At 39.2% G+C, this 26,182-nt stretch overlaps 1 protein-coding gene across 16 annotated transcripts in view; it reads left to right on the forward strand.

The window, feature by feature from the left end:
* ZNF438 (zinc finger protein 438) overlaps positions 1-26,182 on the forward strand; it is a 216,643-nt gene that overhangs the window by 114,793 nt on the left and 75,668 nt on the right. For 10 of the 16 annotated variants that reach the window (XM_070800930.1, XM_070800929.1, XM_070800926.1 and 7 more), the window contains one exon: positions 859-954. The exons of the other annotated variants lie outside the window; for them this stretch is intronic. In XM_070800930.1, coding sequence (XP_070657031.1) covers positions 859-954 — 96 coding nt within the window. The remainder of the gene's footprint in view (positions 1-858; positions 955-26,182) is intronic. 16 annotated transcript variants of the gene reach the window in all.

Here is a 26,182-nt window from a genome sequence, read left to right on the forward strand (position 1 = left end):
AAAAAAAAAAAAAAGAACCACTCTCTTGGCTGTTTTGTAATAGTGCTTATGTGACAGCACTTTCTGCTGTGGCCTTGTTTGCCTGTGACAATTTATTGTTGTGTTGTCAATAGCTCCACTTTTTTACTATATAAAACTTAGGTTTTTCACTAATCATCCAAATGTTTAACCAGATGATGAATGGTCTGCTTAGACTTGAAGGAGCCGGACAAGAAAGGGAGAGGGAAATAAATCTGTTGAGTACTGCTCTGCACCATGTCCTTTATGTGTCTTTTAGGATCTTAACTCCATTTTACAATGGAGGAATTTGGGCTTGAGAAATGTTTAAAAAATGAATCTGAGGTCAGAGGTCTAGTCGGTGATAGATCTGGGTTTCAATCCCAAATCTGATCATCTCACTAATTGAACAGCCTGATCCTACAAGCCCATGTGCCTTTTATTTGTTGAGAAAGATCAGTGACTTGAAATTGGAGGTTGGAGGCAGATTTGGGTGTAGTAAGGTTCTCCTTCCCCACTGACAACCAAAGCTGCTCTCAGGTTCAGTTCCCTTGGCTGTCCTACGGGACTAAAACCCGTTTTACTGACCATTTGATACTGTTGTGAGAATAATAAGCTAGTGAATTTCGGTATGATTTTATAGGTATAAAACCCAATGGAAGAAGAGAGATTTTTAAGTCAAGAGAAAAACTAGTAAAAACCTTAAAACATTAAATGAGATGACTTGGACAGATTTTGTGGTATTTCACATCTTAACATTGCTCTATAAAGCTTCCAAAATGACATTTGTCAGTTTTATAATCCCTACCACCATCATGTGCAAGCTGCATCCCTGAATTAGGTATCTCATCCCTGATTTAGGTATCTCAGGTGCAGCGGAGAGAGTCCTGGCAGCATCCCAGGGACCCCCTTTCATTCACCAGAAGAGATGATTCATTTCTGCACCATATCAAACAGGTTTGGACTCTAGTAGATACTGAAGAAATGTTTGTAGCCAGTGAGGACCTGGAAAATTCTCAGGCTGTTGAATAGTCATAGATGTGTCAGACTAGCAATAATGTTAATGTTCTCAGAACAGTTTATATTTTTGAAGTTTTTAGTAAGCCCAAGTATGAAAGTCACATTTTGTAAACGTGCTTTCACAGAATTGCTGTTCAAAAGTGGTTCCAGGTTTCTGGGCACCTTTCATAGATTACAGGATGGTGAATACTGAAAGACAGCTCTGAGCTCTGAGTTGTCATCCAGTTACGCTTCTTTCAAGTATACAGAGAAGAGATAAGAAAGGTAGGGAACTCATTAAGTTATAAGGACAAGACTATGAATGAAGTGTCTGTGAGCCTGGGAAGTACCAAGGTCATGTCCTAGGCTTAACCCAAACTTTTACCCCATTAAAGCCCTAGGTCTAAAGATAAATGCTTTCAGAAGACCAGCTGAGACCATTGGAAGGATGGTATTAGAACAGTGCTCAGATATGGATCGAGAAGTCTGCACTCAGTCAGCCTTGGAGCAGATGTGTGTAGGACTCTTCCCCATCTGCCACACATCCCAAGAAGGGTCCCTGGTCCTGAGGTGCTGACTCCCACTGCTTCTTGGGCCAACCCTGAACCTGCTTCCTAGGTGTGGTGGCTGGAGGCCTCCAGAATGGGAAAGGAGACCTAGGAAGCAAAGAGTGCACACACACAGCAGACACTGTGGCCCAATTTGGTCCATCGCTATGGACCACATTTGGCTTGTACAGTGTTTGTTTTCAACATGAATAACATTATTAACTGGTGTTATTCCAACTAGTTTCTAATTGGATTTTCTGTTAACCCCTTTAATGTGCACACCCAGATTTCTGGGTTTTCTGGAAAACTGTAAGATGTGACAGCTTTAGGCCTGCCATTCGAAGTGACTGTCGTCCATTAGAGCTAGTGAGGAGCTGCCTCTATGAGATGAGTGAGAACTTTCCAGGTCTCACAACCTACCCCCTGCAACCCCTGCCCTTCACTATTGGTTTTCTTTAAATAGAATTAAGAGGAAAGTTAAATGTTACCCACTCTGCCATTTGTGTTAAAACTGAAAATAACAGGTTGAGAGGATAGCATGTTTCAATATACCTGAGAGACTGTTATTCTCCTAGGACTATTGTGTGTAACAATGTACCATAAACTGGGTGGCTTTAAACAACAGCAATTTTTACTCTCACTGTTTTGGAGGCAAGAAAACTGAAATCCAGGTGCTGGCAGAGCCTTGCTCCTGCAAAGGCCTCTCGGATCCATAGCTTCAGGTGGCACCACGTGTTCCTTGCTTTGTGGCTGCATCACTCCACCCTCTACCCCATCTTCTCATTACTGTCTTCCCTGTGTCCAGCCTTTCTTCCCGTAAGAACAGCCATCATATTGTAATAGGACCTACCCTATTCCAGGACAGGGCTTCCCTGTTGGCTCAGTGGTAAAGAATCTGCCTGCTAATGCAGGAGACACGGTTCGATCCCTGGGTTGGAAAGATCCCCTGGAGAAAGAAATGGCAACTCACTCCGGTATCTTTGCCTGGAAAAATTCCATGGACAGAAGAGCCTGGCGGGCCAGAGTCCATAGGGTCACGGGCTTACGACCTCAGCATAACATTTTGGGGAACACAATTCAGCCCATAACTGATGGCGTGTTTCTTGGTGGAGCACAGAATAGTTGTTTAAGGGCAGAGGTCCTTGGAATAAAGTACCTGGAGTCATACTTATACCTTGTTTGCTCTCTCATCTGGGCAGTTGCTCACCCGTCTCAGTGCCTCCTCGCCCTCATCTGCAAAATGAGGATGAGGGTACCCACCTTCCCCCTCCCACCTTTTAGGCTTGAAGTGAAGACAGACCCTATAAAGCCCTTGGAACAGTGCGTGGCACATACTCAGTTTCAATGAACTGAACTATTAATTATCTTCATTGTTATCTGTGTTTACTCAGACACAATTTCTATGCATACAAGGAGTTTCTATGCCAAAAAGCTATTATTTAAGATAGCATTATGAAGCAAACCATGGTGAAAGTAGGAATAAGAGATAGAAATGCTTCATGAAAAAAAGTAAGTCAATAAAAGAGAGTGCGAGAGACTGGAATATTAATACGATTTATTTTTCATACAAATAAAATAATTATAATACATTAATAATGTTTAGCCTCCTCGTGCTGTTGGATTACCTGCATGGCTTCTAGATGCACTTGAAACTGATAAAAGACCCAGATAGGAACTTTAGACTCAGAGGCTCAAACGTTGACTGTGGGCTGGGTGAGCACAGTGCCCCGGAGGTGATATTGGAGAGCTTAGTCCAGGAGGAGCATCCAGAGACACAGGACTTCTAAGCATCCCTCCTGCTTCCTTGGAAGCATGTTATTACTCTCTCCCTCTTTCCCATAAACCCTTGCATTGAAATTATCCTGGTATCCAGGCTCTAGATCAGAGATTGAGGCTAAATAATTATTTACATTTAAACCTTACTTTTCTTTCAAAGGGAACAAATATTTTGAGATACATTATTTTGTTTTTCCACATAACTTTTATGCAAGACAGCCATAAAACTTGAAGTTTATTATAAACTAAGAGCCCTGATAGAGAAGGTTTAAAGAGATGATAAGACTTTTTGAAGTCCCTGGATGAAATTTGTTCTGCAAGTTAGGGGCTATTGGGTTTGTAAAACTATAGTACATATATATATATAAAATCTTTCTCCAAGGTACACTGCCCTGAAAAATGAGAATATTCAGATAAAATCAAAGTATCTTACCTAAATGGCGAAAGGGACATATGGGTGTATGATTTGTGATTTTATTTTAGTAAAAGAGGTTAGGCTGTTTAATTTTTGGCAAAGAAGTGGTATTGTATCATTCAACTGTTAGTAATTTGGAACACTTCAATTAAATGATGAATTCATCAGAACTCCTTCGGTTGCAAATGCGTGAAGGCCAGCTCAAGCCAGCATATGCAAATCAAAGGAACTTAATTGTTTATATAACTATGGTTTCCAGAGGTGCATCTGGCGTCAGGCATGACTGCAGCCAGGAACTCAGATGATCTCAGCTGGACTCTTTCGGCTCTGCCGGTTTCTTTGTTCGTCATTCTCCAGACAGCATGTGATCAGTAAGATGACTGGCCGGCAGCAACTTGGGACTGTCATCTTCCCAGTTTAGCAGACCCAATGGAAAGATAATTCATTGGGCCAAATGCCTCACTACCTGCCTTAAGGAAGATGCGAATCAACTCTCCTTAACCCCATTTGATGAATGATCACTGAGTCCTAGCCAAGGACTTGTATTCCCGGTTCTGCAGTAGAGGAGTGTGTGTGTACCCAGGGACTGAAGGCCCCCCTTGAGTCTCCTGGAGTGAGAGAGGCTTTCTCCAAAGGAATTCAAAGAAGGGCAATGGAAGCAAGTGCTCAGCAGACCAAAACTATAGTGGCCTCAGACTGTGACACACGATGTGTGAAGTCATGTAAAGACTGTAGGTTCTGATTTTAAGATGCAAAGAATGTTCTGCCTTCTCTTATTACAAAATCCATCCAAAACGAAGGAAATAAAAAATTCCAGCTCTATCTTTGATAAAAGGTAGATGACATCACTAACCCTAATCCACTGACGTGAACAGAAAGTTGTGATGCTGTGACTTAGCAGAGGAAGGTGAAAATCTGAGCTCCCACAGAGAGTAACAGGAAAGGAAACAGTTTTGCCTTGCAGAACCTTGGGAGGTCCTGTGATTACAGTTATCAGGTCAGGCTGGAGGAATAGTTAGAAACACAGACTCAGTTGAAAGTCTGTAAAAGGACCAGTTGGACACACGGGTCCTTGTCTCAACCCAGCTGGATACCCACCTTCCCCAGAGGATGAGACGTTTATTCTCTGGAGATGTTGAGTCTTAAGAGAACCTAGGCTTGGGAACATGGGAGCTCCGAGAGTGGGGTTACGTAGACATCTGCCCTGCACTTTGAGCACCAGGAGCCAAACTTCTAAGTCCCCATTCAGGTGCTAGGAGTTTCTCTAGAGAAGCTAACTGTTTGCAGAAAAACTCCTTACAGGGGTTCCCCACAGGGAAAACCAGCTGGCTGCTTTTCAATAAAGAGCACCTTCAACAAGCTCAGTCCACAGACAGAGCTGCCATCTTGCTTTGCTGGTAATTTCCCACTTAAATGGAAAAGACAGCCAAAGATCAACAGATATGTGGAAATGCCTCCCATAGGAAAGCAGAAATTAAGAGCAACAGAGAACTCTAAGACAGAACTGTAGAGACAGAAATAGGAAACTTAAGAAATGGACTAGAAGTACTGTCTCTGAAAATGTGAGATTTTGCATGGATAACAGAGTCCTTTTTAAAAAGGAGAAGAAAAGAAAGGAAAATTAAAGAACAAAAAGAAACCCACAAAAATTAAGAATATGATGGTTGAAACAAATTTCTTACAGGGATTGCTTATTTAACTTACGTGCAGAGTGCATCATGTGAAATGCTGAGCTGGATAAAGTACAAACTGTAATCAAGATTTCTGGGAGAAATATCAATAACCTGAGATATGTAGATGATACCACCCTTACGGCAGAAAGCAAAGAACTAAGGAGTCTCTTGATGAAAGTGAAAGAGGAGAGTGAAAAAAGTTGGCTTAAAACTCAACATTCAGAAAACTAAGATCATGGCATCCGGTCCCATCACTTCATGGGAAATAGATGGAGAAACAATGGAAATAGTGAGAGACTTTATTTTCTTGGGCTCCAAAATCACTGCATATGGTGACTGCAGCCATGAATTTAAAAGACACCTTCTCCTTGGAAGGAAAGCTATGACCAACTTAGACAGCATATTCACATTACTTTTCCAACAAAGGTCTGTCTAGTCAAAGCTGTGGTTTTTCCAGTAATTGTGTATGGATGTGAGAGTTGGATTATAAAGAAAGCTGAGCAACGAAGAATTGATGCTTTTGATCTGTGGTATTGGAGAAGACTCTTGAGAGTCCCTTGGACTGCAAGGAGATCCAGTCATTCAATCCTAATAGAAATCAGCCCTAAATATTCATTAGAAGGACTGATGCTGAAGCTGAAACTCCAATCCTTTGGCCACCTGATGCGAAGAGCTGACTTATTTGAAAAGACCCTGATGTTGGGAAAGATTGAAGGTGGGAGGAGAAGGGGACGACAGAGAATGAGATGGTTGGATGGCATCACTGAATCAATGGACATGAGTTTGAGCAAGCTCTGGGAGATGGTGAAGGACAGGGAGGCCTGGCATGCTGCAGTCCATGGGGTCACAAAGAGTCAGACATGACTGAGTGACTGAACTGACGGACTGACAGGGATTGACATAATCCAGAAAGTTCAGTCACTCACTTAATCCAAGAGAAAATGGGAGAAAGTTATCAGAGAAATAATACAAGACACTCTCCCAGAATCCAGAGAAGAAAAATTGTCATATACAAAGTATTCTGCATAAGAACAAACAAGAGACTTCTCAACATCAGTACTTATGTGTAAACATAAATTTTTGAAACAGTCTCTTAAGGGATAATTTTTATCATTAAAAAAGTTGTGATACTGTGACTTAGCAGAGGAAGGTGAAAATCTTCTTTTACCTCAGAGTTACTGTCAAGTATCTCTAAATAATTTCCTTAGCACATTTAAAATATTCCACTTACAAATTTTACATTATTTAAACTTATTTATATCTTTTATATAATCTAAAGTATGCCTTCAAATTTGTGTTTTAGAGATTCAGAGTATTTTATGGTGCTTATTTTAGTTCCTTATTGTTTTATTCACTCAACAGATAATTGAATAATCTTTTCTCAAAGCACTGTAAAGTTTATATTCCTTGTTTTATATGGTAGTGCAACATCTGGTCCATAGCTTTGTAGTCAGTGACAATAAATAACTGATTTAGAAACTCACTGGTATTAAGGTATGTGATAGCATGATCTGCAAAATGTTGGCTGTTTTTTCTTTATCCAGCATATAGTGATTTGAAGTGACAAATGTTTGGCTCTTATTTTTATACGTGTATATTGTTGTCTAGTCGCTATATTGTGTCCAACTCTTTTGCAACCCCATGGACTGTAACCTGCCAGGCTCCTCTGTCCATGGGATTTCCCAGGCAATAATACTAGAGTGGGTTGCCACTTCTTTCTCCAGGGGATCTTCCTGACCCAGAGATTGAACCTAGATCTCCTGCTTGGTAGGCAGATTCTTTACCACTGAACCATCAGGTTATCCTTATACATGTATAAAACTATTAATTATGAGTAACACAATATCTATGTAGGATATTGGGGGTTTTTTTAGTTAAAAAAAATTGGACTATAATTGCTATACAGTGTAGTATTTGTTTCTGCTGTACAGCAGTGTGAATCAGCCATATGTATACATACATCCCCTCCCTCTTGAGCTTCTCTCCCCGCCCACCCTCCAGGCCATCACAGAGCTGAGCTCCCTGTGCTTTACAGCAGCTTCCCACCAGCTATCTGTTTTATACATGGTAGTGTATATATGTCATTGCTACGCTATTTAAAATAGCCAGGACATGAAAGCAGCCTAAATGTCTGTAGGCAGATCAATCTATAAATAAATTGTGGTACATATATACAATGGAATACTACTCAGCCATAAAAATGAATGAAATTGGGTCACCTAGAGTCGGTAATGCAGAGTGAAGTCAGAAAGAGAAAAACAAATATTGAATATTAGTGAGTTGAGAATGTAGCATGAAATATTACTTTTTGTCTTTTATCAGTGAAGAAGATAGTCTCGAGTGTTATTTTCTTCCAGAAATTAGAAGCATCAAAAGTTAAAATTTAGCAGACATGTTTTCCACATTTTAATTAGTGTGAATTAATTTAAAATTGTTAAAATTAATATTTGAAAAAATAATATTTTTAAGATTCAGTGCATACTGACTGTATAATAAAATATAGTTTTATGGTATTTTTTTAGATGGAAAGTTTTCTCTAAATTGCATTTTGGTTTTTAAAACATTCTGAAATTTAGTTTGTAAATATTACAAAGAATTGAAATTTCTTTTTTTTTTTAAATTTTTTTCTTTGTGTTCCTTTTTTTTAAATTTATTTATTTTAATTGGAGGCTAATTACTTTACAATATTGTAGTGGTTTTTGCCATACATTGACAAGAATCAGCCATGGTTGTATATGTGTTCCCCATCCTGAACCCCCCCTCCCTCTTCCCTCCTCATCCCATCCCTCTGGGTCATCCCAGTGCATCAGCCCTGAGTACCCTGTCTCATGCATCAAACCTGGACTGACGATCTGCAATATAGCTCCCCTCTTTTTGGATTAGTTTTGAACGCCTAATGAAATGGAAGGCAGGTTTCTTTTTCCCTTAAAAAGGGCTATATTTTATTCCTTAATGTACTATAATGAGAGCAAAATAATATAGAAAAATCAAGAAATGAAAAAGTGCCAAGATCCTTCTTGCCAATATAACTTTTTAGAATTGTGCTGAGTTGCTTCTGCTGTAAAAACCAGACTCACTTGTCTATTATGGATTCTCCAGGTAATGACATTTTGTAGAGGATTTTTGTAGTTCTTTTGGCTCAGCAAGGTCAAGAATTTTAAATTAGAATTACAGAACTGGAAGGCATCCTCATCTTCATTTTACAAATGAAGGAACTGAAGTCCAGAGGAATCATGATTTATCCAGGGTCACACACTTAATAGTGAAGGTTGGATGAGAATCATGGCCTCCTGGCAGGCAGCTCAGTGATCTTTGTAAAAGACTCTTTGGGTTTATTCTCACCACCATCACATTACATGCAGTGTTCATAATTTATTGTATTAGGCCCAAGTAGCAGGTTATGAGTTTGTGTTTAATTTTCTGAAGCTAAGTGAGCATTTAGAATTAGGAATATTGACAGTGACCAAAAAATAAATAAAAATGGCAAGAAGCGTTTGGAAGATCTCTCATCCAGGGTAGAAGATGTCCCTTGATTAGACTCTGGCCCTGCTCTCCAGATGAAAATTCTTTGTACATTATTCTCTAGGACCTGAATCTATCTACTGGAAGGTTCTCTGCTCATCTTCTTCCAAGCCCACAGTTACGTGGTCCTTGAAAAATATACCTCTTTGGGGGCTATTTGGGCATTTCTGGTAGCTCAGCTAGTAAAGAATCCTCCTGCAATGCAGGATACCTGATTTCAATCCTTGTGTTGGGAAGATTCCCTGGAGGAGGGCATGGCAATCCACTCCAGTATTCTTGCCTGTAAAATCCCCATGGACAGAGGAGCTTGGTGGGCTGCAGTCCATGGGGTTGAAATGAGTTGGACATGACTGAGCGACTCAGCATGCAGCACATACTGGGGGCTATGTAACCTTTTTCCCTACTCTCTGACCTTGCAATTTTGGCAGCTTGCACATTGTTTGCAGAGTCAGCCAGCGGCTTAGAGGCAAAGCTTGTGAAGTTTTGGGGCTTGTTGTGCCCTCAGAAACTTTGGCTTCTAATCCGCCTTCTTGTAGTTGACTCCATTTGCCAGTAAGAGAAGGACTGGGTGTCCCAGTCTGGCAGGGACAGTCTCAGTTTATATTAATAGTGCTCATGCATATTAAGTAATAATGCCCTCTTTCACTCTCAAAACTATCCCAGCTTGGACAATAAATTATGTACTGTCACTCTAGCCAAAAGAGCACACCAGAGGATCCCACACCTAATTTATTCCTTTGTTTCCTCTCTGCAATTCCCCTGTCTCTCAACTTACAAGGGTCCTTGGTTGGCCAATTGAAATAGGTTTCATGGGAAGTTCATGTGCTCATCCTGATCTACAGCAAGGCTGACTTCCCTCCATTCACAATAGAAAATGTAAAAGGCCATTTTTGCTCAAAGCATTTTTCAGTCTCCTCTTTTACTGTGTATAGTCCAGAAGCAATCAAATTTTCTAACTCTGGGAGCCTCCAGATTTCTGGATTCTCTGCTCCCTTTCAGTTTTGCCCTCAGACCTCTTATTTCTTGCCCATGCAGATTTCTTTCTTGTAAATTCTCAATAAATACAGCAAGTAATAATGTTATTCTAATGTTCTGCTTTCTGTCTCTTTTCCCTTACAGCTATAGGCTTAGTTGGCCTTCCCAGGTGGTGCTAGTGGTAAAGAACCTGCCGCAGTGCAGGTGACCTAAGGGACACTGGTTCGATCCCTCGGTCGGAAAGATCCCCTTGAGGAGGGCATGGCAACCCACTCCAGTATTCTTCCTGGAGAATCTCATGGACAGAGGAGCCTGGTGGGCTATAGTCCACGGGGTCCCAAGGAATCAGACATGACTGAAGCGACTGAGCACACATGCATAGTCTTAGTTAGACACTTGTTGGGCCTTTGAAGCTATCTCATGCATTTTCAGAAATTGAGGTATAATTTACATACAATAAACACACAGCTTTCAGTTTAATGAGTTTTGACAGTTGTATACCCCCATGTAAACCACCTCCAAGAATAAGATAGAGAGCATTTCCATTATCCCTAATGCAAGCCGCTTTCTAGCTATTTCACTTTGATTTGCTCCCTCTGAGGCACAACCACTTTTATGACTTCTGTCACCACGGATTCCTTTCCACAACCCAGCACTTGTATTAATATTAAAAGTTTTGTGACTGGGACTTCCCTGGTTATCCAGGGGTTAAGACTTTGCCTTTCAACGCAGGGGTTGCAAGTTTGATCCCTAGTTGGGGAGCTAAGATCCTACATGCTTCACGGCCAAAAAACTGAAACATAAAAGAGAACAATATTGTAACAAGTTCAGTCAAGACTTTAAAAATGGTCCACATCAAAAAAAATCTTTTTTAAACAATTGATTAAAAAAAGAAAATTTGTGACTGTGTGACATGACTGTTTCTGTCTTTTCCTTGGTTTCTCTCTTTCCTGCTGCTGGGCCTCTAAGCAGTTCTCATCTATTTTAGATTTTTTGTTTGGCTTGTACTTCACTTAAAGGTAGCATTTTTTATGTTACTTGGGAAAAGCTAAGTGCTATAGTAAATGAACTACAAAAAACATAATAGCTTCAACCTAATTAAAATATATTTATTGCTATTGAGCAGTACACTGAATGTGTTCTTGATCAGTAGATGATGGTCTATATCCTGGACCTTTGAATCCTCCAGCAACTGAGAAAGGAGCAGGAACCCACCTTACCTGCTTCTGAAAAGCCTCAAACTGAGGTCTGACATTCAGTCCCCTCCCACTGATGTTGTTTTACGGGAAAACTATGCACAAGACCACCTCTGGCACAAGAGAGAAGGGTTTGGAATTGGGGACTCTGGCTTGGCAGCTACTTGGCAATGACAGCTCCATACCATGAACTGAAAGAAAAGTCTGTTAATTGTCTACAGGTAACAAAGGTCAGCATCAGAACTTTTATTTTCTTTTAGTGACATAATACTGTATTGCTTTTCTTTTTTTGTCATGTTAGTTTATGTAGTATATCTTTTTATGCTTTTCAAATAAACATTTTAGTATTAGAAAATTTTTAAAAATTGTATTGCAATCTCTATGATATAAATGTTCAAAGCAAAAGCAATTTATTTTCCTTACATTATTCTGGTGAAATTAAAATAATCACTGGCCATAAGCAGATATAATTTAACTCTTAAAAGGTAAAGATCCATGATATCACCATGTCTATTCAGTATTGTACCAGAGATCCTAGCCAGCAGAGTGAAATGTTGCAAGTGGGTGAACCTTAAAAAAAAAAAAAAAAAAAAGATGTAGGAATGGAAAGGAAGAAAAAAATGGTCACTATTGGTAAATAATAAAGAACAGAAATGGTATGGACCTAACAGAAGCCAAAGATATTAAGAAGAGGTGGCAAGAATACACAGAACTGTACAAAAAAGATCTTCATGACCCAGATAATCACGATGGTGTGATCACTCACCTAGAGCCAGATATCCTGGAATGTGAAGTCAAGTGGGCCTTAGAAAGCATCACTACGAGTAAAGCTAGTGGAGGTGATGGAATTCCAGTTGAGCTCTTTCAAATCCTGAAAGATGATGCTGTGAAAGTGCTACACTCAATATGCCAGCAAATCTGGAAAACTCAGCAGTGGCCACAGGACTGGAAAAGGTCAGTTTTCATTCCAATCCCAAAGAAAGGCAATGCCAAAGAATGCTCAAACTACCACACAATTGCACTCATTTCACACGCTAGTAAAGTAATGCTCAAAATTCTCCAAGCCAGGCTTCAGCAATATGTGAACTGTGAACTTCCAGTTGTTCAAGCTGGTTTTAGAAAAGGCAGAGGAACCAGAGATCAAATTGCCAACATCTGCTGGATCATGGAAAAAGCAAGAGAGTTCCAGAAAACCATCTATTTCTGTTTTATTGACTATGCCAAAGCCTTTGACTGTGTGGATCACAATAAACTGTGGAAAATTCTGAAAGAGATGGGAATACCAGACCCCTGACCTGCCTCTTGAGAAATCTGTATGCAGGTCAGGAAGCAACAGTTAGAACTGGACATGGAACAACAGACTGGTTCCAAACAGGAAAAGGAGTACGTCAAGGCTGTATATTGTCACCCTGCTTATTTAACTTTTATGCAGAGTACATCATGAGAAACACTGGGCTGAATGAACCACAAGCTGGAAGCAAGATTGCCGGGAGAAATATCAATCACATCAGATATGCAGATGACACCACCCTTATGGCAGAAAGTGAAGAGGAACTCAAAAGCGTGTTGATGAAGGTGAAAGTGTAGAGTGAAAAAGTTGGCTTAAAACTCAGCATTCAGAGAACGAAGATCATGGCATCTGGCCCCGTCACTTCATGGGAAATAGATGGGGAAACAGTGGAAACAGTGGCAGACTTTATTTTTCTGGGCTCCAGAATCACTGCAGATGGTGACTACAGCCATGAAATTAAAAGATGCTTACTCCTTGGAAGGAAAGTTATGACCAACCTAGATAGCATATTCAAAAGCAGAGACATTACTTGGCCAACAAAGGTTTGTCTAGTCAAGGCTATGGTTTTTCCAGTGGTCATGTATGGATGTGAGAGTTGGACTGTGAAGAAAGCTGAGTGCCGAAGAATTGATGCTTTTGAACTGTGGTGTTGGAGAAGACTCTTGAGAGTCCCATGGACTGCAAGGAGATCCAACCAGTCCATTCTAAAGGAGATCAGTCCTGGGATTTCTTTGGAAGGAATGATGCTAAAGCTGAAACTCCAGTACTTTGGCCGCCTCATGTGAAGAGTTGACTCATTGGAAAAGACTCTGATGCTGGGAGGGATTGGGGGCAGGAGGAAAAGGGGATGACAGAGGATGAGATGGCTGGATGGCATCACTGACTCAATGGACGTGAGTTTGAGTGAACTCCGGGAGTTGGTGATGGACAGGGAGGCCTGGTGTGCTGCGATTCATGGGGTTGTAAAGAGTCGGACACTACTGAGCGACTGAACTGATAATTGTCTATGTAGAAATTTTACAGAACTCTGCAGCTAAATTCTTAGCATTAACTAGAGAGTTTAGCGAGGTTTTTGGATACAAGATGAGTATAGAAAAGCCAGTTGCATTTCTGTGGACCGCCAACAACAAAAAAAAAATAGAGGAGGTAATTTTTAAGAACATTTTATTTTGAAATAATTAACATCCTATAACATCCTAAACATGGTTTAACTTCTCAAGCTAAGAAATTAACATTGATACAATAATGTTAACTGAACTATGCCTTTATTCACATTTTCCTCAGTTTTTCTACCCTTGCCCTTTTCTCTCTTTCGTGATCAAACTCCATGTAACTGTTAACTCTAGTCTATTTCAGTTTACATCAATTTCTTGCTCTTTTCTTTCTAGGACCTGGCACTTGGAAGGACAGTGGTCTGATCTTTTGTAGAATGGACCTCAGTTGGGGTGTTTGTGTGTGTAAGTCACTCAGTCATGTCTGACTCTTTGTGACCCCATGGACTGTAGCTTGCCAGGCTCCTACGTTCATGGAATTCTCCAGGCAGGAATACTGGAGTGGGTAGCACTCCCTTCCCTAGGGGATCTTCCCAACCCAGGGATCAAACCTGGGTCTTCTGCATTGCAGGCATATTCTTTACTGCCTGAGCCACCAGGGAAGGGGTTTGGCTGATGTTTTCTCATGATTGTATCACATCCTGTCCACATGACATCACTAGCGATGTTAATCTTCATCATTTGGTGTTGTCAGGTTTCTCCACAGCAGAGTTACTACAGAAAGGGCAATTTTAAAAATATAAAGTTTTATGATAGAGGCACAATATAAACAGCATTTGAATAAATATAGTGTCAACAACCTTTATTGACAAACATAAACTTTTATCGAAAGACGTTAACTACAAACCAGCTTAATGGAGAGAAACACTGTATTAATGGTTTCTAAAACTCATTGTTGCAAAGATGCTAATTCTCTCAATACACCTAGAATCAAATTCCTAATAGACTTTCGGATTTTAACGTTACTACTACTAACAAAGGTCCATATAGACAAAGCTGTGGTTTTTCCAGTAGTTATGTATGGATGTGAGAGTTGGACCATAAAGAAGGCTGAGTGCTGAAGAATTGATGCTTTTGAACTGTGATGTTGGAGAAGACTCTTGAGAGTCCCTTGGACTGCAAGGAGATCCAACCGGTCAATCCTGAATATTCATTGGAAGGGCTGATGCTGAAGCTGAAACTCCAATACTTTGGACACTTGATACGAAGAGATGACTCATTGGAAAAGACCCTGATTCTGGGAAAGATTGAGGGCAGGACGATAAGGGGACAGTGGGGAACAAGATGATTGGATAGCATCACTGACTCAGTGGACGTGAGTTTGAGTAAGCTTCGGGAGTTGGTGATGAACAGGGAAGCCTGGCATGCTGCAGTCAGTGGGGTCACAAAGAGTCAGACATGACTGAGCAGCTTAACAACAACAATTAGTGTTCATCTTTATTGTTATTTTGGTGATACATAACATTGTAATGATGGCCTTAGAAAGCAGCACTACGAACAAAGCTAGTGAAGGTGATAGAATTCCAGTTGAGCTATTCCAAATCCTGAAAGATGATGCTGTGGAAGTGCTACACTCAATATGCCAGAAAATTTGGAAAACTCAGCAGTGGCCACAGGACTGGAAAAGGTCAGTTGTCATTCCAATCCCAAAGAAAGGCAATGCCAAAGAATGCTCAAGCTACCACACAATTGCACTCATCTCACACGCTAGTAAAGTAATGCTCAAAATTCTCCAAGCCAGGCTTCAGCAATATGTGAACCGTGAACTTCCACATGTTCAAGCTGGTTTTAGAAAAGGCAGAGGAACCAGAGACCAAATTGCCAACATCTGCTGGATCATGGAAAAAGCAAGAGAGTTCCAGAAAAACATCTATTTCTGCTTTATTGACTATGCCAAAGCCTTTGACTGTGTGGATCATAATAAACTGTGGAAAATTCTGAAAGAGATGGGAATACCAGACCCCTGACCTGCCTCTTGAGAAATCTGTATGCAGGTCAGGAAGCAACAGTTAGAACTGGACATGGAACAACAGACTGGTTCCAAACAGGAAAAGGAGTACGTCAAGGCTGTATATTGTCACCCTGTTTATTTAACTTACATGCAGGGTACATCATGAGAAACGCTGGACTGGAAGAAACACAAGCTGGAATCAAGATTGCCGGGAGAAATATCAATAACCTCAGATATGCAGATGACACCACCCTTATGGCAGAAAGTGAAGAGGAACTCAAAAGCCTCTTGATGAAAGTGAAAGTGGAGAGTGAAAAAGTTGGCTTAAAGCTCAACATTTAGGAAACGAAGATCATGGCATCTTGTCCCATCACTTCATGGGAAATAGATGGGGAAACAGTGGAAACAGTGGCAGACTTTATTTTTCTGGGCTCCAAAATCACTGCAGATGGTGACTGCAGCCATGAAATTAAAAGACGCTTACTCCTTGGAAGGAAAGTTATGACCAACCTAGACAGCATATTGAAAAGCAGAGACGTTACTTTGCCAACAAAGGTCTGTCTAAGCAAGACTGTGGTTTTTCCAGTGGTCATGTATGGATGTGAGAGTTGGACTGTGAAGAAGGCTGAGCACCGAAGAATTGATGCTTTTGAACTGTGGTGTTGGAGAAGACTCTTGAGAGTCCCTTGGACTGCAAGGAGATCCAACCAGTCTATTCTGAAGGAGATCAGTCCTGGGATTTCTTTGGAAGGAATGATGCTAAAGCTGAAACTCCAGTACTTTGGCCACCTCATGCGAAGAGTTGACTCATTGGAAAAGACTCTGATGCTGGGAGGGACTGGGGGCAAGAGGAGAAGGGGACGACAGAGGATGAGATGGCTGGATGGCATCACTGACTTGATGGACATGAGTCTGAGTGAACTCCGGGAGTTGATGATGGACAGGGAGGCTTGGCGAGCTGCAATTCATGGGGTCGCAAAGAGTTGGACACAACTGAGCAACTGATCTGATCTGATATGATCTGAACATTGTAATTCTGAACTTAAACGGTAAAGGAGTGGTCCAAAAATTGTGAAGACAAAGTGTCTTTCTTGCCTTTTATTGTGACTTAATATGAAATTATAATAATTAAGCCAGTGTATGGTACAAAGATACACAAATTGGCCAATAGAAAGAATTGAGAATTCAGAAACAGATCCATCTATATATATGGGGCCTAGATTTATAACAAAACTGGTATTATAGACCAGTGGGGGAAAGGATAAATAGATTTTTCAATATATCAAGTTGGGGTAAGAGATGCTCATGTGAAAGAGTATGTTATTTAATTCCTATGTCATATCACACACAAAATGGGAAATGGTTCAATTATAAGTTACAAATGAATAGTTATAGTTAAGTTTAATTATAAAATTAGAGGGCTTCTCTGGTGGCTCAGACAGTAAAGAATCTGCCCGCAATGCGGGAGACTTAGGTTCAATCCCTGGGTTGGGAAGATCCCCTGGAGGAGGGCATGGCAACCCACTCCAGTATTCTTGCCAGAAGAATCTACATGGACAGAGGAGCCTGGTGGGCTACAGTATATGGGGTCTCAAAGAGTCTGACATGACTGAGCAACTAAGCGCACACACATGAAATCAGAAGCACAATTCAGAAAAAAACAGTTGAAGAAAAAAACTACCAAAGGAATGTAAACGAAATTGGAAGGAGTGCAAAGGAAAAGAAATGATACAGAAAAAAAAAAATGAGGTCATAGAAATGAGTGAGCCAAGTCAAATACACATTGAAAAGATGATGTAATACCTGTGATTTTAAAATATCAGTGTTTACAATATGCCAGAACTGCATCGTCTATTAACTTTTTTTTATCCTTAGTTACATGCCAGAAATCTAAAAGTGATCAATAAATTATTTCAGTGATCTATCTACTGGCAACTCCATTACTCAGTCATTTTTGGAAAACAAAGAATTGGAAACATCTGACTTTGTTTTTTTTTTTTTTTTTTAATTTTATTTTATTTTTAAACTTTACAATATTGTATTGGTTTTGCCAAATATCGAAATGAATCCACCACAGGTATACATGTGTTCCCCATCCTGAACCCTCCTCCCTCCTCCTCCCTCCCCATACCATCCCTCTGGGTCGTCCCTGTGCACCAGCCCCAAGCATCCAACATCTGACTTTGAAGGGGATTTATTTTTACTTTCTCAGTTTGAGGACGTTTATCAAAAAAGGCTTAACTAAGATTTACCAAATGACTGTTTTGTTACTCTTTTACTTAGAGGCACCTTGTTTAGCCCAATATACTTACAAAGTGTTATTTAGAAAAATGAATTTTAATATATATTTACTAACATGCAGTTGGTTTTTAGAGAAACTTTTTGTCTTAACATGTATCTGAAATGTGCTTTTATCATCAGCACCTTGAAGCTGTAATATACATCACTCAATTTAGGGAAAATGATTGCCATTTAATCTCATTGACAGAGCTTAGTTGTCAATTTTAAACTCATCTTCCAAATCAGACTTCCTTCTGTCCGTAAAAATCCAACTTGATTTTTCAGCCCAAATAAATATGTTAATGTATGTCTCCATGACAACCATCACACAGCTGAATTCTAATTCTAATGTAGATAAATAGATAAGCACAGAGACTTACCACGTGTTGCCTGGATACGGTGATACTGCTGCCTTCAAGATTTCTTGCTTTGCACTCACTAAAGTCTCCTAGAGTTGAGTTGTGTATCTTTTACAATAATAAAAGTATTGGAAGGTAAGGTCCTTAAGTAAAAACACTCTCACTACTGCTTCATTCTACTATGTATCTGAATTTGTAATATACTAACATGGGCCCACATACTCCGTCCCTTAATAAAATATGTATGTTTTATGTATGATGGGGATAGAACAAATCCTTATTGTGGTGCTTTGATTAAAGGAGCACTTACAGGCTTGGCTTCCTGGAGGGTTTTTACATTCCAGGGCAGTGCACTAGCCAGGATTAAGTGAGTGGTCTTCATTCCTTTTATAAAGTGGGAAACGAGTGATTCTGAAGGCGGGGTAGAGAAGAAGGCTGATGTGGTACCTTAGCTTCAGGTACACTGCAGAAAGGATCAGTAATAGGAAGATGAGGATCTGGAATTTGATTGCCTTTAAACAATCTGTGCCTACATATCTCTTAGTCATCATACGGTTCCAATTTGTAGACTGTTGATACTGAAGACAGGAAGAGCAGGGCCATCATATATCTAATTGTAAATACAGGACACCCAAACTAATGAAATAAATCCCATTTTTAGAGAGTAAGCTCTTCTGAAATAAAAGACAACTAGAACCTGCATATTCAAGGGGCATCCTGTGTGTCAGTACCGAGCAAAATTGTTGGACTTGAGGTCAAGAGCCATTCCTTTTGGGAGCCAGGCAGATATGTTGAAATTTTTATAAGGGGGAAATTATATTGGCCTCAGCTTTCAATCAGTGCAAGAAAATGGAATATACTTTAAAGATTTGGAAGGAAAGATTAAGTAACTTAGAGATTGTTATCTGTCTAAACAATCCTTCAAGTATAAGTCAACAGGCAAATAGTTTTGAACTTAAAATTTTTTCAAAAATTATTCCTTTGGGCCTTTATGAGGCAATAATAGAGAACAGATTTAAAAAACAAAAATGAAAGAAAGAAAAAAAAACACACACACAAAACCTGACTTTGCAGAATAAAGATGTATTTAGAGATGCCAGAACAGGATTTGGCAAGACTTGGATTTCCTTGTCCTACAGTGGAGTGTGCGTGCTCAGTCACTCAGTTGTGTCTGACTTTTTGTGATGCTATGGCCTATAGGCCACTAGGCTCCTCTGTTCATGGAATTTTCAGGCAGGAATATGGAGTGGGTTGCCATTTCCTCCTCCAGAGGATCTTCCCAACCCAGCGATTGAACCTGCATCTCCTGCATTGACAGGTGAATTCTTTACTACTGAGCCATCTGGGAAGACTTCCTTATCCCAGTAGTAGAAGTTTTTTATTATTTGTAACAGACTTTGACAGATGAACTCTTGTGTCCTGATGGTATTACCTATGAGAGAACTTATATATTTCTCAGGCCTTTGGTTTTCTGAGAATTAGAAAAGAATCATGACTTTTCAGCAGTCTCATCATTGATGGAAAGGGCCTGAGACAGGATGTTTGAGAGGGTCAGCCTCATAAATGTACTTGTTTGCATACATATCCAACTATTACAAGGATAAAGTAATTAATGTTTATGGTACCATTCTCTAAAGGTTAGTTCATGATGAAGTACAAATCTTGGGCACGGACTTTGCTGACACTGAATGCTATTATTTAAAAAAAAAAAAAACAACTTTCTAAAATACATTGACTTTGCCTTTTTCTAGGTTAAACAAGTCAAATACCTTATACCTTGAGCACTTAATTTTGAAATCTCTGAATATGTTTGAGTTGGTTAGGAAAGTAAAACATAACACTGCTGTCCCTTTGAAATAAAACTACGAAGGTTTTGAGCTAAAGTAAGAAATAAGTATCCTCTGTTCTTTTTGAGAAGCATTATATTTTTTTTTTTCCAGTTGTTGAGAGGTTCAGTCTTTAAACTGAGTTTCCTATTGCCTATACTTTGGTATTTCTAGTCTCAACTTCTGTGGTTGACAGCAGGAGATAGGAAAAATGCAAGTCTGTAATAAGTTTATCTTCAAGAGAGCAAACAGTGCTCCTTGCTACTGAGACTGCAGCCAGGGTGTTGGATATTCAGGCCATGAATTGAGTTCTTCAGTTTGATTACCCAGAGGAGGCCAACTCATTCACAAAGCATACAGACCTGCCAGGTAGATGATGAAGCTTTATTAATTTTGCTTCCCTCAGAAGAAAAAAAGGATTGTGCAGCAACTTCTTGAGTAGAAAGTGCCTATGAAGGAAATAAAAAATCAATTCAGAAAAATGTATGGACATGTAGAAAAGAAAAAAAAAAAAAAAAGAACTGGAGTCATCTTTAGCCCAAGATCCACAATGAAAAGAAAGAGGTTGGATCTTTTGTTTCTTTCATACGTAAGTATATCTGATAAAGGATGAAGGGTCATTGATTTGAACAAGTTAAGTTTACCCAAATATGCTGTATTTCTTGATCTTACTGTGAGCAACTCCTTGGATAAGGTTTCTTCAGAAGGTGTAGAAACACTTGACCAAAGAATTGTTAATGAGCCTAAGACTCTATTCCTCAGCAATGACCAAGTAGAAGAATTTAAAGCTTATTTCAGTGAGAAATGTCCATCCTTAAGTAAGGTAGAAGTGGAAGAGGAAGAATACAAACCAGTGATTGGTGTTAATAAAGAGGAGCAAGAGAGGCAAGTGAGGCAGAAAGTGGAAGAAAAGATGATAAAACCCAAAGGGCCTCAGACTCAGCCTTCTCCTAGTACTGATGAGGCACACACACACACACAAAAAATCAAGGAAATCACAGAAACTAAAAAGTTATGAAACATTTTAAGTGAATAAGAAAATAACACTGATGAAGGGAAGTTAGTTCACCAAGGCCACCCATGCAGCAGTCCATTGTGAAGGACACAAGGATCAAGACAATTCCAGATAGGAGTGGTCACATAGAACCCCCTTCCTGCCCCATCACAGTATACTTACAGTGAGTGGATTAACAAAATTTTTCTATTCCATTTCCATCATGTGTGTTCTTGGACTCTTTCCATTCCTTTATCTCACTGCCAAGTCATGGAATCCTTGTCCCATTTTTAGAAGTTCTTGTTTTGCTTAGTGTATAGAAGGTAAATAAATACGAGTATTTTTGAATTGAGATTATCAATAAAATACCTATTTCCCATTTTTAATAAAAGCACAACATCTAGGAATAAAATTAACCAAAGACATGCAAAAATTTCTACTTTGGAAATAATAAAAACATTACTGAGAAAAAGAAGCCTTGAGTAAATGAAGCAGAATGACAGGTCATGGATTGAAAGACTCAGTTAGATGACAGTTCTCCCCAAACTGAGCTATAGATTTAACTTAATTTCTGTCATAATCCCACAGGTTTTGTTGTTGTTGTTGTAAAATTAACAAACTGATTCTAAAAGTTACATGGAAATATAAAAGACTGAGAATATCCCATAAACAATTTCAGAATCATAGCTGAAGGAGTTGACTTCATAACATGACCATAAAGATGCAATCACCAAGACAGTGTGGTGCTGCCATAAAGATCCACGGGCAGATTGATGCAACTGAACAGAGAGGCTGGAAGAGACCCACAGTTACATGGTCGTTGGATTTCCAACAAAAATCCAAACCCATTGGGGAGAGGAAAGTTTTTCAACAAATGGTGCTGGAATAACTAAATATCCATTGGGAAGAAAGGAATCTCAATTCCTACCTTGTGCCATGCACAAAAACTAATTTGAGATGGATCACATTACAAAATGTAAAAGCTCAAACCATAAGGGTTTTAGAAAAAAAAGCATCAGAGAATCTCTTCATGCTTTGCAGGTAGGCAAAGATTTAAATGTAGAAAGCAATAACCATAGGAGAAAAAATTTATGACTTAGACTTTATCAGAATTAAAAAAAAAATCTTAGGCTTATCAAAAGACACTTATTGTTAAGGAAAAATGAGGAGCCACAGATTGGGGAAAATATATTCACAAAACCTGTACTTGTCAAGGGTATGCATAGGTAAAGAATTCATACAACTCCATAACAGAAGCACAGATGATCAGAAATGAAAAAGTGGGGTAGGGGGACAAATGCTTTGAAAAGCCACTTTATAACACCAGCACTCCACAACAGAAGATATTGGGATGGTCAGTGAACCTATACTCAGCAGGGAAATGCAAGTTAAAATGATGAGATGCCCACCTGCATGGCTGAAATTAAATCGCTTGGTAGCACCAAATTTTAACAGGGACGTAGAGCAACTGGAAGTCTTATACACTGTGCAGGAGGGTTAAATGGTACAATGTCTTAGGAAAAAGATTTGGAAGTTTCTTAAAAAGCTAGACATACTTTCCTGATGACTCAGCAGTTCTACTCCTAGATATCTATCTACCTAAGAAAAAGGAAAATATAAGTTCACAAAATAAGATGTACACAAGAAGTACATAATATATGTAACTTCATTCATAGTAGCCAAAAACTAGAGAGAGCCCCCAGGTGTCCATCAGTAGGAGAATGGATAAGCAGACTTGTGTACTCGTAAAGTGAAGTACTACTCCAAGAGAAAGAAGGCGCTGATACCAGCAACAGCATGGACGAATGTCATCATACCTAACTGAAAGAAACCTTATTCAAAAGAATACATACAGTTTTTCTCCAATTTTATGAAGGTTTAGAATAAGCAAAATTTGTGAGAGAAAATAATAAGGGTGGTTGCCTCCAGGGAATGGAGCAGGGAATGACTAGAATGGTTATGAGGGCTCTTTCTTTGAGGTGTGATTATGGTTTGGGTTATAAAATACATACATTTGTAAAAACTCATGGGATGGTACACTTCTGATTGGTACATGTTATATGCAAATTTTGCTCCAAAAGAGAGGCGGGGGGAAACAGCTTTAAAAAATATTTCCAAAAAAAAAATATTTCAAGAAGATACTATTGTATATCCACCAGATTGGAGAAAGTGGTGGCAAGGCAGTGGGGCCCCCGACCCCTCTGTCCCCTCTGGTGGTGTCAGTTGGATCAACCGTGAAACAGTTTGTCAGTATTAACAACTTGTGCATATACAAACACAGCAGTTCTACTCCAAGGCATAAAAGCTCTTGCAAACACACACAAAGAAACTCGTATGACAGTGTTCTTGAAAATCAGAAAGAAGTTGGATAGCCATCAGCAAGAGAAGACATAGATTGTCCCATATTGTAGCATACCACCACAGACGAACCTCATGAACATATGAAAATGATATGATTTGAACCAGTATAATTCCATCCCAAATCTTGCAAAATCAAACAATAATTTGATTAGGGATACCTATGGTAACACTAGAAAGGAAAGCAGGGGAATAAAGTTCAGGATGTTTGGGTAGAAGGCGTGGCAAGAAGGAGTGGGATTGGATGGGAAAGGCCGAAAAACCGACTTCAGAGTTATTAGCAATGTTCTGTTCCCTAAACTCGGTAGTGGCAAGACAGGTGTTCATTTTATTATTTTTCTTTACAACTTACACATACGTTAAAATGCTGTTTGGTGTATATTTGATATTTAATAATTTCATGAAAGATAATCTGATTTTTATTTTATTTTGAACCATATTTATGTGTACAGTCCAGTGGCACTGAGTACATTCACATTATTGTGCCATTCTCACCATCATCCATTTTCCAAATTTTCACCTTCCTAAATGGAAACTCTGCACCCATCAAACACTGACTTCCCATCCTCCCCCTCCCCACCCCTGGCCCCTGGCATCTACCAGTATACTTTCTGACTCTGAACTTAACTATAGTAGGTACTTCATATAAATGGAATTGAGTAGCATTTGTCTGCATCTAATGTATAACGCATTTTTAAGGGTAACTTAGTATTGTCCTACAAACAGACTGTACCTTCTTTTTTTTTCCTTCTGTACTCTACAGTAGACCCTAACCAGCAATCTATTTCATACATATTAGTGTATATATGTCAATCCCAGTCTTCCATTGTACATTTTAAAATTAAGTAATCTTTGAGCATTCTTTATTAGCAACAATATAATACATACAGTTTAAGAAGTTGTCATTCTGATATCATTAATTCAGTCATTTATTCAAATGTTTGTACATAGCCTGATAGGGCTACAATATTGGTTAAGCCTTTATTTGGAGGCTAAGGTTTCAGAAAGTGGAAGTGAAAGTTGCTCAGTCGTGTCCGACTCTTTGTGACCCCAAAGGACTGTACAGTCCGTGGAATTCTCCAGGCCAGAATACTGGAGTGGGTAGCCTTTCCCTTCTCCAGGGGATCTTCCCAACCCAGGGATCAAACCCAGGTCTCCTGCACTGCAGGCAGATTGTTTACCATCTGAGCCACCAGGGAAGCCCAAGAATACTGAAGTAGGTAGCTTATCCCTTCTCCAGGGGATCTTCCCGACCTAAGAATTGAACCAGGGTCTCCTGCATTGCAGGTGGATTCTTTACCAACACTGCTATCAGGGAAGCCCATGGTTTCAGAAGCTGTATCCTAAAATAAATTAGAAAAATAACTGAAATCTAAAATGATTACAGTCTTATAGGACAATTTTGACCTCAATCTCCTAATGCTAGTCCAGAGGATGTCTGAAGGCATGCTTTTAAGAATTGAAATGTCCCCTCAACTGATCATTGACCAGTCGTTAGGTTTACCTTACAGTCAGGTCATGGAGAATGCCTCCTGTAAGTTATCTTCTCAAAATGTAACTGTGATCAAAATTCTCAGATGCTCTGGCTCACACTTAGACCTTGTTCTTCTGTTGAATCTTAAGCAGTTTCAAGGTATTTATGGATTTTTTCATATCAACATTTCCTGCAAAAGTTTGTGAGTAATTTTCATTAAATGAACTCACCAGAAAATAAATGTTGAACTCTGTAGCTCTAACATGGTCCTAAATTCTTAGCTTAAAGTGAAAAGGGCTTACCCCAATCCTTAACTTTTTATAAGTATTCAGACATTCCTTTGGATGCCAAATAATAAATTTATAATGCTAGGTGCCCAGCAAGATGACAGTCCAGTTGCCTATGTACAGTACTTAAATAAACCGATTGCAATTCCACAACCTTATTGCTTCATTTATCACAAGAAGTGCCAGAGTTCTGAAATCTTTTGTAAGGAGAGCAACTTTGCTTGTGTGAATTCTCACAGGAATTACCAAGAATATTATGCCAATTCAATCCTAAGTATTGAAGTTAGAGTTCTAAATGACATTTAATAGTATGATTTATTTTCTATCTTAAACTTTATAGGTCACAAAAACAAGATCCTATCCTTTCATATTGCTTTTTATTGTTAAAGTGGCTGAGTGATGATAAAAATCTAAGCTTAAGAACTGTCAGATGATTTATGATATTTCATTTATTTTTCAAAGGATTGAGGTGTCACCAGTAAGCCCATTAGAATTGTAGGTTTAAAGTTCCTCAATTTTAAAAAAGACCAGCTGCATAAACAAGTGTGTTAGCTTTGTAATTTAATTCTGTGTGATTTTTTTTAATACTTCAAAGTTCCAAAGGAGGCAGCTTTTCTTAGGTCATAAATACTTATTTATGTCATTATGATCTCTAACTTTCAAGTACATTTCAAGATCTGCTTTTTAAAAAATTGATACGTTTTTATTGTGTTCTTTACAACCTCAAAACATTTCTCCTTCTGTCGACCTGAATGTGCCTTTCTTCATGGGCTGACATCAAAAATGTGGAATGTGGATGAACTAGAGAAAAACTACTTTAAAAAAAATCAGAATTCTGTAGTCAAGATGGATCATCTAAACTATCTTTTTGACAGAGTGCTGTCAGCACTGTAAAGCTTTTTTTTTTTTTTGGTTATTAGATTTTAAATTGAGGATAATTGTTAGTTCACAGCAGTTAGAAGAAATAATATGTACCCCCATGTGCAATTTACATGTAAGAGTTTCTCCCAAATGTAATATCCGAGATACTAGCATCAATGCAATCCAGATCCTGGGCTTCCCTGATAGCTCATTTGGTAAAGAATCTGCCTGCAGTGCAGGAGACCCTGGTTCGATTCCTAGTTCGGGAAGATCCCCTGGAGAAGGGAAAGGCTACCCACTCCAGTATTCTGGCCTGGAGAATTCCATGGACTGTATAGTCCATAGGGT

This window comes from Bos indicus, chromosome 13, assembly GCF_029378745.1.
Source record: "Bos indicus isolate NIAB-ARS_2022 breed Sahiwal x Tharparkar chromosome 13, NIAB-ARS_B.indTharparkar_mat_pri_1.0, whole genome shotgun sequence".
NCBI classification, from domain to species: Eukaryota; Metazoa; Chordata; class Mammalia; order Artiodactyla; family Bovidae; genus Bos; species Bos indicus.